At 32.8% G+C, this 16,230-nt stretch overlaps 1 protein-coding gene and 1 non-coding gene across 5 annotated transcripts in view; one reads left to right on the top strand and one right to left on the bottom strand.

Moving 5' to 3' along the window:
- Sgo2 (shugoshin 2) overlaps positions 1–16,230 on the top strand; it is a 31,654-nt gene that overhangs the window by 11,607 nt on the left and 3,817 nt on the right. For 2 of the 4 annotated variants that reach the window (XM_015481207.2, XM_048808262.1), the window contains exons 5-8: positions 3,121–3,206; positions 4,630–4,853; positions 5,779–8,607; positions 10,651–10,805. In XM_015481207.2, the coding sequence (XP_015336693.1) occupies positions 3,121–3,206; positions 4,630–4,853; positions 5,779–8,607; positions 10,651–10,805 (3,294 nt within the window). The remainder of the gene's footprint in view (positions 1–3,120; positions 3,207–4,629; positions 4,854–5,778; positions 8,608–10,650; positions 10,806–16,230) is intronic. The other 2 variants (XM_048808261.1, XM_048808263.1) reach the window with 2 other exon arrangements.
- On the bottom strand, positions 9,819–9,940 carry LOC125618390. The gene has a single exon (XR_007349672.1). It is a non-coding gene; the product is annotated as a small nucleolar RNA SNORA26 (small nucleolar RNA).

Below are 16,230 nucleotides of genomic sequence, written 5' to 3' on the forward strand. Positions count from 1 at the left end.
TCTCAAGACAAAATAAAAGCCACAGTGATGCTGTTAAAATGTAGTCTCTGCCTAAAACCCTCCAGTGACTTCATCTTATCTCTTGCCCAGTTTGATCTGAAAACTGAAACTCTTGTCGTTTCTCTCATCTCATAAACTCCTCTTCCCTCCATTCACTCTAACTTCTTCAATCCGCAGACCCCCGCCTACTCCCTTGAGCACAGATGAGCTGCCACTTTGAGCACCTCCATACTTGTTCTTCCTTCACATCTTGGCTCCAATATTTGTGAGCTCCCGTGTGAAGCTTTCCTTGGCTCCTCTGTATAAATTTAAACACTTGCCCATCCCACCCTTCATTTTATATCTTGCTTCCCTGCTTTAGTTTGTCTCCTTGACCACTTTTTATACTATATAATATATAATTTTACCCATTAATTTTGTTTTATTCATCCCACCAGAATGTAACTTGATTACAAGGATTTTTGTGTGCATGCAGGAACAATGTCTAGAACGTAATAGAATGCAGTTAATTTGCTTAGTGTTTTTTTTTTTTTTTTCTCATTGAGAATGAGGCTTTGCGTGGGTTTTGATTTATTTTGAGACGGTCTCAGTTTGTTGCCCAGGGCTTCGCTCTGTTGAACTGGGCTTCAGTTATCCTCCTATCTCAGCCTTCTGAGGAACTGGGACTATGGGGTGTATGCCCCTGTACCCAGCTCCCTTTTTTTTTTTTTTTAATTCCAAAAAGCAAGGTACATATTATCTTGCAATCTCTCTGTTTTTGAGATTTTTAATAAAAATAATGCTAAATAATGTTAAAAAAAAAACTTTTTAGCATGATTACCATATGGTGTTTCTTCTTAGGTTTCAACTGATTACTTATTTTAGTAGTTTTCCTAATCTCATAGTTCTGGGATAAACTTCAGAAATGATTTATTATTCTTTTAACTCATGCTACTGAGTTATTTTTGCCAGTAAGTGAGATCTCTTTGTAGTTTTTTCTTCATACAGGCTTTAGGCATTGATAAAAATGTCATATATACTAAGATTTTTAGAAGTTTTTCTTTTCCTATTGTCTGGAGAAGTGATATAGTTTTAGAATTATTTCTCTTTATAGGTTTGGTAAAATTCTTTTTTGTGAAACCATTTGGACCTGGGACCTTTTTAATAGGAGTGATTATCTCTTTGTCAACTATAGATATTGATCTACTTAGAAAAATTTCTTCCTTCTATGGTCGGTTTTATTTAATTACCTTTCTTGGAAAAATTATCTGTTTTATCCAGTGTTTTAAACTGATTTGCATAGAGTTGACCAAAGTAGTATGTCATTTTAAAAAATTTTGTCTATTGTATTTTCTCAGTTGACTACTTCTGTGTATTTGACCTGTAATTTTTTCACTATATTAGGTAGTTGTAGTTTTTCTTTTGTTAAAGCATCATTCTTTAAATTTAATTTTGAGTTCTATCTTGGTGATTTAAGCCTACTAGTTTTCATTTTTTCTTTAATAAGTTTTTCTGCTTTTCTGTGGTTTATTTTATGTTAATTTTCTAACTTATTTAGAAATGCTTGTTTCTTTAACTCTGTAGGTAAGGTGTCATTTTCTTACTGCTTTCAGAATTTTTTTCATTGTCTTTAGTTTTGAGAATTCTGACTTTGATGTGTTTGGGCATGAATTTCTTTGGGTTTATCCTTTTGGGGGTTCATTCAGTGTCTTAGATTTGTAGGTTGATGTCTTTCATTTTCAGAACTACTTCTCCAGGTATATTTCTACCCCTGCCCTCTCTCTTCTCTCCTGGGACTCTGAGAATGTGAGGGTTATGTCTTTTGTGAAAGTCTTACAAATCCTTGACTCTGTTAATTTTTTTTCATTCCCTTTTCTGTCTTGTTCTTTTTGGGTGATTTTTATTGTTCTGTGTTCACTTTCTCTGATTTTTTTCCCCTTCTGTCTTTTATTACTTTTGAGCTGTCTGGATTTTTATTTCAGTTTGTCTTATTTTGTTTTTTTTTATTTTTCAATTCTAGGTTTCTGCTTGGTTTTGTACAAATTTGGTTTGCTGATACTTTCTGTTTCTTTGCTGAGTTTCTTTCTTCACTTGTTTTAAGCAAGCTAATAATTCTTTGTTTAAGCATTTTTTGATGGTTGCTTTGAAATTCTTGTCAAATAATTCCAATATTTGTTATCTCAGAGTTGGTGTCTGTAGTTCGTGTTTTTCTTATGTAAATTTAGGTTTTCCAGGGCTGGGGATGTGGCTCAAGTGGTAGCGCACTTGCCTGGCATGTGTGCGGCCCCGGTTCGATCCTCAGCACCACATACAAAATAAAGATGTTGTGTCCGCCAAAAACTAAAAAATAAATATTTAAAAAATTCTCTCTCTCTCTCTCTCTTTAAAAAAAAAATTAGGTTTTCCTGAATCTTGGTACATGAGTGATTTTCTGTTGTATTTTAGACATATTAGGTTTCTTATGTTATAAAACTCATTATTTTCTCAAAGTCTTCTGTTTTAACAAATCTCTTCTGACTTCATGTGGATGGTTCGGAGGAGGTACTGCGTACTGCCAGGTGGGGACCAGTGTTTAGGCTCCTCAGGCAGCTTCTATTAATTATACCTGTTGGTAAAAGCTGCCTCATAGCATGGTTGTATGTTGCTTAATTTTATGGTCCTTATTAAAATTATTTAATACACATGTTTATTTCAGAAAATTCAGAAAGTCTAGCTATTCAAAAATATAAAAGGTTAAAATCACCTAGACTAGAATTTTAAATATATATGATAGGTCCAATGTATTATACATTATATTATATGATGATATATACATGATATATATATATATTACATAATATGTAAACATGAATGTATGTATATAAGTGTAAAATCTTATATATGTACGAATATTTATTCCTTTCATAGAAAAATATTTGGAAGGTTACTTAACAAAATTATTGGGTGGTATGATTAAGGATGAACCGTTTTAATCTTATTATCATATTATTTTCAGTCAACTATTGATGACTAATGCAAAAATTGCCCTTTTACTAGTCATGCATGTCCTTATATAGTTTGCTACTTTAAGGACAAACATAATGAGATTAGAAACTTTACTTTCAATTTTCTTTGTTCTGTCTGTTTTCTTTTTTCTGATAGTTCCATCAAAATTCTTTTCTACTGCCAGCTAGCAAGAAGAAATGGATTAGTAAACAGTGCAAGTCCGTGCGTCTTCCATTTGCAAGGTAATTGCTTCAAAACTTGGCTAAATAGTGACTTGCAAACTTCTACATTAGGATAAGGCAGATTGGACCTTGAATAGTTTTTATTTGGTTTTATTTCTTAAAATATAGAAAAGCATTTAAAAATAAATAATGAAATTTATTTTTAACATTTTACCAGTAAAAGAAATTAGATATTCTCAAAGCATTCAGTTTTAAACTTTGAAATAATAGAAAGAGGCACTGGTGGACTCTTGGTTACATGGGCTTGAATTTCACTGGTTCAGAGCACAGAGGATTTATATAACACAGTGTTTTCATTGTACAGTCTTTTTTTGTCGATCTGTAGTTGCCTATTAATGTGGGAATGAGAATGGTTTGTGGTGTCTTCTTGTATAGGCAGTATCTTCAGGACTCCAAAGAAACTTAACCCTTAAGTCAATAATTAAGTTCATCTGTAGTATCCTCCTACTTTTAGTTTATTTTCTTTCTTTTGACCTCTGTTTTTTTTTGCTGGGGAAATCTGATAACTGTTTCTATGTTTATCATACTACCCCAAGCTTTATAATTAATTTTCATCTTTTCTATTTTCCTCCTGTCTAGAATTCTCATTCCTTAATTTTATTATAAGTCATAGAAAGCATCTTATTTCAATCAAACCTGTCAAGTTAAAAGAAAGTCATCAAAACCAAGACAAGTTAAATGACTTAATGAACTAATAGCATTGACTGAAATCCTGTTGTTTCTTTCCAAAAATGTTCTTTCTGTTATGTAATTTGTAGGTTTTATGCTTTTTAAACAAATAAATGCACTTATATATTGAAACATTAGTTGTAATTATAGTTTTAAAATACTCATACTGTCTCAATTTTTATATTCATTCTAGTTTATCCCATTGATTTGTCTATTATGTATGTTATTACCACTTTATGCCAGTACATTTTAATTACTGTAGTTTTAAAATGGCAAAATGTATTATTTTGTAGGGCTTTAGTTCTTTTTCAAAAATATGTTAACTATTATACATATATTGTTTCATATACACATACAAATTTCATTGTGTTTTTTTCAGTGAATTTTTGTTTGAAATAAAATATAAATACACATTAGAATTTGGCAAATTTCACAAGTGAATAGCATTGTATGACCCATACCAGACCAAGAAATAGATTAGTAATATTACTTTAGATACCGCACCCTTGTGCTCTTTTCTAGTCACTACCTAATACCCAACCATTAGGATAAAGTTATACCTTATCAGACTTTTAAAATTTTTTAAAGAATTTTTCCATTTCTTTCATCTATAGTATTGAATTATTGGCATAAAATTGTTCATAAAGGCATAAGCCTATGTGCTTAATATGTGTAGGATATATAGTAGTATTCTCTTTTTTTTTCTAAATAATTTTTTAAAATAAAAATTTCTCAATTCTCATTTGCCTTTAAGGGTTCCATTAAGTTTGGATGATGATGATGATAAAGAGAAAATGCAGAATGATGACAAAATTGTATCAAAAGCATCACCTGATATTCTCTCTTCAGTATCAATAGGACAAACTTTATCAACTCAGTGTAATTTGGATGTGTCATTCCATAAAGAAAATAATCAGAATGTGAATGATTTAGATCATTCAGAAGATATTTCTTCCATTGTTGATGTACTTCCCAAAGGTGAGATTGTTTTAAAAATTCATTTTGAGCATAGTTGCATTCATCAGATTTTCTTCTTGAGGACGATGATATGTAAGTAGTTAGTAAACTAGATCTCTTAATGTTACAAATGTGCTAACTTCTCTCATTTAAAACTGCTGATATTTAAAGGAAATATAGTGACAAATGTAATATCCATAATTGCCTATTACTCTAGAAGCAATATTTAAAAATGAAGAGGCCTAAGATTTTCTTTGTACCTTAGCCTATGATTTGAAAATAAATATTTTATATATATACATATATAATTTTTTTTAAGTAAGTTCTTTCCTCTCCTTTTCATAAACTTGAAAATTGGGAGCTTAAGTGGATATTACAGTGACTTTTACCACCCAGTAGTGGTAAACCAAACACTTGAGCCTGCATAATGACTGAGTAACAAACAATGATGACACGAATATTTTATTTACATGGTATTCCTAAATAATTATCCTGTGGTATATCTGACACATATTTGTCATAGATTTTCAGATTGATATATAAAGTCATAACCGTATTAAATTCAGAGCTTAGAACTATTTGTCCTTTCTGACAATTTATACATAGCCTAATAGCTTTTGTATAATAATTCTTATCAGAGTTAGCTCTGATATTTGGGTTCATTCATTGGCCTCCTTCCCCTTAGAAATCATATGTTAATGGTTCTACTGTTGACTCTACTCCACTCTACTATTGGGGCTGAGGCAGTATGAATTCTCCAGTAGTATATATTTTTCCATAGATACCCTTGTAAAATTTAAGTTTTTATCAGCATAGATTCTTAATAATATAAGGATCTGGCAAGAATATATTGTCAGAAATCTTCTCTGTGAAATGGCTTCATTTTCTAATTTGTTTAAAGTAACTTATTACCTATTTCTGATTTTTTTTTCTTCTTTATTTTTAGAAAGCCATTCTCACTCAAATCAGTATTCTAAGAGTTTACTAGTGAGTGAGATGAGAAATGCCCCATTTGTCAGCCACAGAAAGGAGAAACCATCTCCTACTAATGTGGATAAAAGGAAGAAGTGTGGGTCATCTTGGGAGTCTCCTGTAGACACTCCCTGTGTGACAGATTTAGATCAGCAACAGATTTTAAGTCCAGAACTAAAGTGGAATAATGAGATAAATGATTATACTAATGAAAAAAATATTACAATACAAAGAAATAGACAATGCCTTCCTGACATATCTTCAGAGTTTGCCAGCAAACCTAGTGCAGAATGCATGAGTCCAGTTAAGAATAATGATGACCTTCAGGAGCAGAAAACTGTGTATGATGATGACATGGATTTAACTGCTAGTGAAATAAGCAAAATTATTACAGTTTCAAGAGGCACTAAAAATAAAAGTAATATAAAACCAAATGATTGTGGAAAAAAAACTTTCAGAAAAGTAAAAGATTCAAGCTCTGATAAAAAGAGAGAAAGATCAAAGAAAAAATGCAAAAAGAGTTCAGATGTAGATGTTGAGGAAAGGATTGAAAATAGACCAGAAAAATCTGTTGTCCTAGATGGCAAAAGGGATTCAGAAGATCCAAATTTTATTTGCAATACTGAACACCTGATACAGGCAAACATAGTGAAGAAAACAACCCTTCAGAATAGCTTTGATCAAGATGATGGACAAAATACACACTATAATGAAAAGGAGAGAGGAATGCATGTAACAAATGAGCATAAATTTCTACAGGACAGCAAATTGGATATGGGTCAAGATTCTCTAACTTATAATAAAAGTAAAGCTTCTATACAGACATTTGTGATGCACAAATTAGAAAAAGATAACTTATTCCCAGACCAAAAGAATAAAGAAACCATTTCTGAAAACCTAGAAGTTGCAAATAAATTTCAAAGAGCTGATATTTCCTCCCAAAATAATGGAAATTTTTGTGATTATGAGACCCAGAATATGTTGGACACTGATATGCACCTTGCTCAGCAAAATGAATCAAAAATAAATAATAAGCTTAGGCAAAAAGTAAATAGGAAAACTGAAATAATTTCAGAAGTGAATCAAATATATGAGGCTAATGATAAAGGTCTACATGTCCCAGAAAAAGGTAACTTTTTTCCCCAAACCCAAGTGGTTAAAGAGACCTTTTCTGAAAACCTAGCAGTTTCAAAAGACTTTCAGATACCTGCTTTTTTCATGAAAGGTAATGGAAACATACATGATTATGAGACCCAGAATGTATTGGGTTTGCAAAAGCAGATCACCAGTGTGTACCCTGTTCAACAAAATGAGTCAAAAGTTAATAAGAAGCTTCGGCAGAAGATAATTCGGAGGACGGAAATAATTTCTGAAGTGAATCATTTTGAAAATGACAAAAGTGTGCATTGCCCAGAAAAAGGTGATCCTTTCTTCCTACAAAAGGATAAAGAAGCCATTCCTAGAAACCTAAAAGACTCAAATGAATTTCAAACACCTGTTCTTTGTACCAGGAAGAATAGAGAGCTATGTGAGTATGAAACTCAGAATGTTCCTGGGATGAGAAGGCATATCCATGATGTGCAACTTGCTTGTCAGAATGATTCAAAAGTAGACAAGAAGCTTAGACAAAAGGCACATCGAAAGACAGAAATAATGTCTAAAGTCAACCAAATATGTGAGAATAATGACAAAGGTATGCATGACCTAGAAAAAGATAACTTTGTTTCTTTAACCCCAAAGAATAAAGAAACCATTTCTGAAAACCTAGCAGTTGCAAATGAATTTCCAGCAGCTGATTTTCCCACCAAAGATAATGGGAATTTATATGACTATGAGATACAGAACGATTTAGATTTGAAAAAGCTCGTTGCTAATATGCAACTTGTTCAGCAAAATGAATCAAAAATAAATAAGAAACGTAAGCAGAAAGTAAATAGGAAGACTGAAATAATTTCTGAAGTGAACCAGTTATATGAGCCTAATGATAAGGATGTGCATGACCAAAAGAGCTATACAGAAGATCTTGATTTGAAAGCAAATAAATCTAAACAAAGACTTGAATGTGAAGGTATTATCAGTGGATATTATATGGAAATCAACAGTAATGAAAAGGAAAGTTGTAATGAATTTCCAGATCTTTATAAACTTGTTAACAAGCATAAAACAAAATCATCAGGCAAGGCAAAGAACTTTTTGATAAGAGATAAGAACAAATCAATTTGTCAGTTAATAGATTCTTCACTGTCTAGTTTAAAACATAGTACTAATGAAGCAGATTCTGATCCTGGAAAACAGACTGAGCCACCTAAGAATCACAAGCAAAGCACCATAACTCTGAATACAAAAAGAGATGTCACTTTTGTGGAAGTGATAAAAGAAAAGTGCGAGGTCAAAAAAGTAAATAAAAGGACATCCAAATCAAAGAAAAGGAAGACCCTCGAAGATCATTCTTCAGGGACCAGTGATGTAGTGGAGATAATACCTGACATTGATCACAGAAAGTCATTTGACTCTGAACAAGCTAATAAAGAAAACTATTTGGAGAAAGATAGTACTGTCAAAATTAAGCCATACTTTCACACAAATGTGTTTAAATCTTTAGCTCAGATATATTCCCCTAACATACAAGATTCTTCCTTTGACAATGTTCGTGGAAGTTCAATACCTTTGAGTATTTCTTCCAGTAAAAACCTGATGATAAAAGAAACTTTTCCCTTGGAGAACTTATCTATCTTTCAAGTAAGCGATGATGTACATGAGAAGATAAAAGAAATCAGCCAGCAAACAGGAAAATCAGGAAGAGGTAGGTCAATACCTGGAGTGATCAAGTTGTAGAAGTGGTATGTTTTTGTTTTTGGTTTTCAATTAGTCAGTAAAAGTATTTTATGTTATAACTGTTTTTTGTTTGTTTGTTTTTGTGGTGCTGGGGATTGAACCCAAGGCCTTGTGCATGCGAGATAGGCATTCTACCAACTGAGTTATATCCCCAGCCCATAACTGGTATTTTTCATGGAATTTTAAAACAGTATATAACTGTGTAGCTTAAACGAATTAAATTCTAGTGCTTTGAGAAGATAACAGTATTGTCAGGGACATTTACAACCTTAAATGCTGATTTGGTCTTTACCACAAAGTTATCTAATAATAGCTTTAGGTAGAAAATTTCCTTTTTCATGTGTTTGAAGGAAATTGAGTGTTTTAAACATATATTATAAGGAATGGCACTGGTTTTATTATTTGGCTACTTATAATAGCCAAAGACTATTACAAGTTTCTTAAGAGTGCAATTCTTCATTCAACAGCATGTGATCTAAGAGTTATTCTAGGTGCTGTCAAGGACTGAAAAGTAAGACCAGCATCCTTTCCTTAGAACATAATGCATGTGAAAGTAAAAAAAAAAAAATACAATGGTGAAATTAAAATCTTCTAATAAAAGCAGGTAAATTATGCTAAAGGATATAATGAGGGGAAATTTCAATTAGAGGAATTTGCAAAGACATTATTAAGTAATCAGCATAGGTAAGATTTTTACTCTGTTAGTGTTTTTTTCTTTCCCCAGTTATTCAAATAATGAAGTAGAAAACCAGGAAAAAAGTCACCCAGAAAAATGGCAGTCAAGCTGAGCTAGCAATTCCGGAGGCGAGGCAAGATGATTGCAAGTTCATAAGTCAGCCTCAGCAGATTAGTGAAGTCATAGGCAACTTAGTGAGACCCCATCACAAAACAAAACAAAACAAACAAAAAATCATAAAAAGGTGATGTGGCTCAGTGGTTAAGTTCCCCTGGGTTCAATCCTTGGTACAAAAAATCAAATCAAATAAAAAATGGCAGTCAACATTTTGCCATATGCTTGAAAACTTGAATCTGCAGATTTTAAAATACATATTTGAAATAATACTATATTTGATTTTACTTATCCCACTTTTTTCATTAACATTGAATCCTAAGGATATTCCTTTGTTATTAGAATTTTGTAATATTAGACATTCCCATATTTTTTTCTTTTTTTTTTTCATTGGTAACTCCAGGCAGGATCCAAAGAAGAGTTTTGCAATCTCTTCTCTGGGTTCTATGGAGGTTTTCTTTACCCTTCTGTGTTAGCTTCTTAAAGCACTGAGTCAACCTTAAAAAGGCACAGGTAAGGGTGATACATTCCCATATCAATTGAATTTTTTCTACTGGGAAGTAACATTTCAAAACTTGTATGTAGAACACTAGGATTTTGATATGGATAAGGATGTTCAGGTAAAAGCCACCTGAAGAAAAAGAAGTACAAAGTCTAGAGTTATAGGATATATTTCAGGATTGGGGAGCAACCTCTCATCCCTCTGTTCCTCATAGTGCCTTTCACAGTGAGCAATAGTGACATCTATGTTGAATGAATGTGCAGAAATTTGTGTTTCTGTGAAGAGTTGAACCATGAAGAATTTTTGGTATATGACTTCTTCTTCTTTTTTTTTTTTTTTTTTTTTTGGTACCAGGGATTAAACCCAGGGGTGCCACAGCTCCAGCCCAGCCCTTTTTAAAATTTTATTAGAGACAAGGTCTTGCTAAGTTGCTGAAGCTGGGTTTGACCTTGCAATCCTCCTGCCTTAGCTTCCTGAGTAGCTGAAATTACAGGCATGTGCTACCACACCTGGCTGCTTTGTATGTGATTTTATAATAAAAACGCTGCAGGCTTTTTTTGATAATTTGTTTCCAATTTTAGGCCTCTTTTACTCTCAAAATTGAATCATCAGGTTTAAAATTCCTGCCATGGATTTGCAAATTGCCATATATCCCATTTCTATTTCTATAACTCTGTGTACAATTTTACAAATATTTGTGAAAATAATGTTCTTTGCAGGTAGCAGAACATTACAGGACTTGACAAATACCAGTTTTGTTTCAAATAACACTGCTAAATCTAAAAATGACATAGAAGATCTATCTTCAGAGATGCCAAGCAGAAGAAGGAGGTGTGCTCCTGTGAGTTTCAAAGAGCCAAGTCTCAAAAAGCAAGTATTTCAGTGATTTCAATATGCTATTATAAAATAGGTGCTTAAAAAAAAATTCTGCAAATTAGTATTAGAACACTCCTAAAAATCAGTAAAACATATAATGTTGACATATAACAGTCACAGTATAATCTGGGTAGATGTAAAGAAATGTATTCTTTAACCAGGGTTTTTTTTTTTTTTTTAATGAAGAGAATGGGGGCTTGAATTTAAAGTGGTTTTGTTTTGTTTAGTTTCCATTCTACTACTGCCATTTTTTAAATTGTAAATTGATAATTATATTTTTATATGTGTTGCCTATGATTTACAAGTCAATGTTGTCTATATCTGTTACCCATATTTATTTATTTTCCACCTTATTCTCTGGAGGAAGTTAATGTGGTTTGTGTCCTTTGGTCTCAAAGAATAGTAATACTTTTTAAAAATATTTATTTTTTAGTTGTAGTTGGACACAATGCATTTATTTTATTCATTTATTTTTATGAGGTACTGAGGATCGAACCCAGGGTCTCGTACGTGCCAGGCGAGTGCTCTACCACTGAGCCATAACCCCAGCCCTACTTTTTCTTTTTTGTGTAAACTTTCTATATACCTCAACAAAGAGACTGCTATTGCCTCCCATCAATTTATCTATTCCTCAGGTTCAATATTTATCAATATTTTGCCATATTTGCTTCATCGGTCTCTTTTTGTTTTTTTAAAGTAAGTCCTTAATACTGATATAATTTCTAAAATACTTCTGTATGCATCTCCAAAAACTGAGAATTTCTTAATAAAATTCTTAAAACTAGATGAAAATTATCACATGTAACAAAATTGTCAATAATTCCTGTCAACTAAGAGCCAATCCCTATTAAAATTTCCTTAATGAGCATCAAAATGACCAGATTTCCCTTTACATTTGTATTATTCAAAAACTCATGTTTTTAAGAATAAATCAAATATGCTACTTTAGAAAATCTAATCATTCTTGGAGCCGTGTTTTCTGTAGGTTAGAGAAAAATATACTAAATCTTCCTTTGCATTGTTTCAGTATTTGCTCTTTTTATAAAATTTGAGATATTAATGGTTTTGACAGGTATTTAAAAAATAACTAGCAGAGGGCAGCAACATAAGGGAGGATGAAAGAAGAAAGAGTGAAATAAAGGACCAATGTTTTTTAAAAACAGATTTATCAACATATATAGCTCTTTATAGTGACATACCATAAATTTCACTCATTTAAGTTGTGTAATTCAGTGGCTTTTTAGCATATTCCATATCCCTCAGATATGTGCAACTATCAATTTGAGAATATTTCTTCACCCCGCCACCACGCCCCCCAAAAGACTTATTCCCTTTAGCTATACTCCCCTACCTCCAGCCCTAAGAAACCACTTATCTGCTTTCTGTTTCTATAGGTCTCCCTGTTCTAGACATGTCATTTAGCAGTGTGTTTCAGGAGTTATGTATGCTATACCAGTAAATCATTCCTTTTTATGACTAGTATTCTATTATATGAATATACCACATTTTGCTTATCGTTTCATCTATTGATGAACACTTGAGTTTTCCTGGGTTTTTTGTTTGTTTGTTTGCTATTATAAATCATGCTGCTATGAAAATTCATGTGTAAGTTTTTGCATGATCATGTTTTAATTTCTTTTGATTATACATTGAGGAATGGAATTGCTGTGTCATGGTAGCTGTTTAAAAATTCAAGGAGCTGTTAGAATGTTTTCCAAACCTGATAAAACATTTTATATTACCACCAACTGAAGAGAGTTCTGATTTCTTCTCACCAGTATCTGTTATTATTTGACTTTGATTCTGGTCATCTTAGTGGGTATGAAGTGGTATCTCACAATGATTTTGATTTGCATTTCCTTGATGACCAATGATATTTGAGTATCTTTTCATGTGCTTATTGACTACTGTATATTTTCCTTGGAGAAATATCTATAGATGTTTTGTCCCTTATTTAGTTGAACTTTAAGTTAAATTCTATTTTGAATTAATTTTAGATTTACAGAAATGTTGAAAAAAATAGCACAGTTTCCCATTGACCCCTTACACAACTTTACCTAATTTAAACAATTTATATTGCCACATTACAGTTATCAAAACTAGAAAATTAGCATTGGTACAATATTATTAACAAAACTTTAGATTGCCTCTAACATCCTTTTGTTTTTTAGAATCCTACCCAGGGTCCCACATTATATTTAGTTTTGATTTTTCCTTAGCCTCCTCAAACCTGTGACAGTTCCTTGGTCTTTCCTTTTCTTTTATGCTTTTGAGGACTATGGGTCAGTTATTTCATAGAATGACCCTCAATTTAGGCCTTTGTAATGTTTTCTCATGATTACAATGTGACCATGCATTTTGGGCAATAACTCCACAGATGATGTGTCTTTCTCATTGCATCATATCAAGGATTCATCATGTCAGTATGTCTCAGTACTGGTAAGGTAAGCTTGATCACTTGGTTGCAGTGGTGTCTGCCAGGTTTTTCCACTGTAGTTTTTATCTTTTCCTTTATGAAGGATGTGGGGTACATTTATGTATCTTGTTTCTCAAAGTTTCATTACTAATTTTAGCATCCACTGGTAGTGAGTCATGCTTGAAACAATTACTACTTCCATGTTTGGCTAATACTTTCTATGTCCCTCTTTCCTTCTATGCTACTTGAAATTCTTCTATAAGAAAGTATTGTTTTTTCTACCTCATTAATTTATTTATTTATATAAGTGTAGACTCATGGATATCTATTTTATTCTATAGATGAAAACCCATTACTGTAAATCTTGAGTTATTCAAGTTATTCCAACTTTGGTATTAAAAATTCCTTCAGGTTGGTTTCTTTTTCCTTTTGACAAGACCTCATAATATTTTGAGCAGTTACTTACTTTCTGATTTCACAAGATGTTCTAGGCTTATTATTTCTCTGGCCTGGCCCTAGAATCTGGCACTTCTTCAAGAAACCTGATTCCCTTGACTGTAGAATTTTGTTCCAAAATCAAGGTCTAGGCACAAAGTATGCTTATTGCTTATATTATATTGGACTAGCTATCTATTGCTGCATAACAGTATTACCAGTATCTAGAAGCTTAAAACAGCATACATTTATTACTTCTCAGATATGGTCCAGGAATCTAGGCATGGTTAACTGGTCCTTTACTTGGGGTCTCATAGCTACAATCAGGGTGTCTCCCAGACTGGTTCTCATCGGGAGGCTCTACTGAGAGAATGTGCTTTGAAGACAGCATGGGTGGTTGGCAAAACTCATTACCTTATGTGTGTAGAACAGAGGGCCTCAGCATCTTGCTGTTGGATATAGACTGTTCTCAGCTTCCCTCCCAACCAGGCCACTTCTTTCAAAGTCAGCTATGAGAGAGTTTCTAGAGAAATCCACTAGTAAGATGGAGCTTTATACAATGAAATGTATTCTCAGAAGCCAGGTAGCCTGCCACCCATGTCACATTCTATTGGTTAGACACAGATCATAACTCCTGCCAATAATCAAGGTAATAGGATTATGCAAAATCATTAGTGCCAGTACACATGGATTATAGGGAAATCCTCCTTAAGGGTCTGTCTACCACAGACATCATTGCAGTTAGACCTTCTCATAGACAGAGCTAGGAAATACATGTATAATATAGTAACATAGACACATACATTTATATTTTTTTATCTATATGTATAGTAAAAATCGTGAATTTATACTAGTAGTTGTGTTTCCAGTCCAATACCATAGGGTTCATTTTAGTCTTCCCCATTTGCTTATTCATAATTTCCCCATCACTGAAAAGCTTAGTTCTCACTATTAATATTTGTTCAATTCAGTGTATACACAAGTAATTTTAGAATCATTAATCCATTTTCCTGTGAGAAACATGTTAACTAGCTAGATTATAATGTGTGGGTTTTTTTTTTTTTTTTTGTCTTAGATTAGTTTTTTCCTTTCCCATTTCCTTCATTGTAGTTATGTTATTCACTTGTCATGTGATTAAGTTCGTGTGTTATTGTTTCCATTCCATTGTACCAATATGTGTCTCATCAGCAGGGTGGTAGAGCATGCCCTTTTTACAACCTCATCAACAGAATGTATTGTCATATTTTTAAAATTTTATCTATTTCCTTGTCATTTAATTTGTACTTCTCTGTAAGTGAATGTGTTTCTCTTATATTCTTGTTTATCATTATATCATTTTTTGGTCTGTTTATGTATTTTTCTTACTTTCCTATTGGGTTTATGATCTCTATCCATCCATCAGATATTAGGTATTCTTTAGGAGTAATTAGTCCTTTGTAGTATGGAATATGTTGTCAATATTTTTTTCATTTATCAGTTTTCTTCTTTGTGTTCTGATTACGTTAAAATTTTTTATTTTCAAAGTAGTCAAATTTACCAATCAATTCTTTTATCCTTTTTGAATTTTGAGATATAGTTGGAAAGCCTTTCTTCTTTCCAAATGGCTACATACCTGTCCCTACACCACTATTTAAAAATGCATTTTGGCTGGGTATGGTGGTGCACATCTATAATCCCAGCAGCTCAGGAGACTGAGGCAGGAGGGTGTGAGTTCAAAGCCAGCCTCTGCAATGGCAAGGTGCTAAGCAACTCAATGAGACCCTGTCTCTAAATAAAATTACAAAATAGAGCTGAGGATGTGGCTCAGTCGTTGAGTTTCCCCTGAGTTCAATCCCTGGTACCAAAATTAAATAAATAAAAATGCATCTTTATTAGAGACTTGAGTTATTAGCCATGTTGCATACTAAATTCCTATATGTGAATTTTGGGAGGATCTAACCTGGACTTTTTATTATATTGCAATGGTCAACTTATTTATTATGGGGACTTTTTAGTATGTTTTAAAGTCTGGTAGAGATAATACCCATTCATGGGTTTTTGTTGCTGTTATTTTGTTTTTGCAGCACTGGGAATTGAACCCAGGGCCTCACACATGCCAGGCAAGCATTAGCATTCTACCATGGAGCTATATCCCCAGCCCTTAATTTTAATATTGAGACAGGTTCTTACTAAATTGTCCAGACTGGCCTGTAACTTGTGATCCTTCTGCCTCAGCCTCCCAAGTGACTTGGGATGTGCCACCATGACCAAGCTCCCAGGTATTTTTAGATGTTTATTTTTCCATATGAACTTCAGTATTGACTTGTCTAGCTCAGATTTTTATAACCTCAACACTAACATTTTGTTAGATTAGATTATCTAACATTTGGGGTTAGATATTTCTTTGTTGTGAGAGGCAGTTTGGATACATTGTCAAGATACTACTAAAATATCACTAACCTCCATCCACTAGATGTCAGTAGCATCCCCCCATTTGTAATAATCAAAAAATATCTTCAGGTGTTGTAAAATGTCACCTGAGTTGAAAACCACTGGTCTAGCTTGTTATTTTTTTTGGGGGGGGGGGGGGTTT

The sequence above is a fragment of the Marmota marmota genome, unplaced genomic scaffold, assembly GCF_001458135.2.
Source record: "Marmota marmota marmota unplaced genomic scaffold, marMar, whole genome shotgun sequence".
In the NCBI taxonomy this organism is placed as follows: Eukaryota; Metazoa; Chordata; class Mammalia; order Rodentia; family Sciuridae; genus Marmota; species Marmota marmota.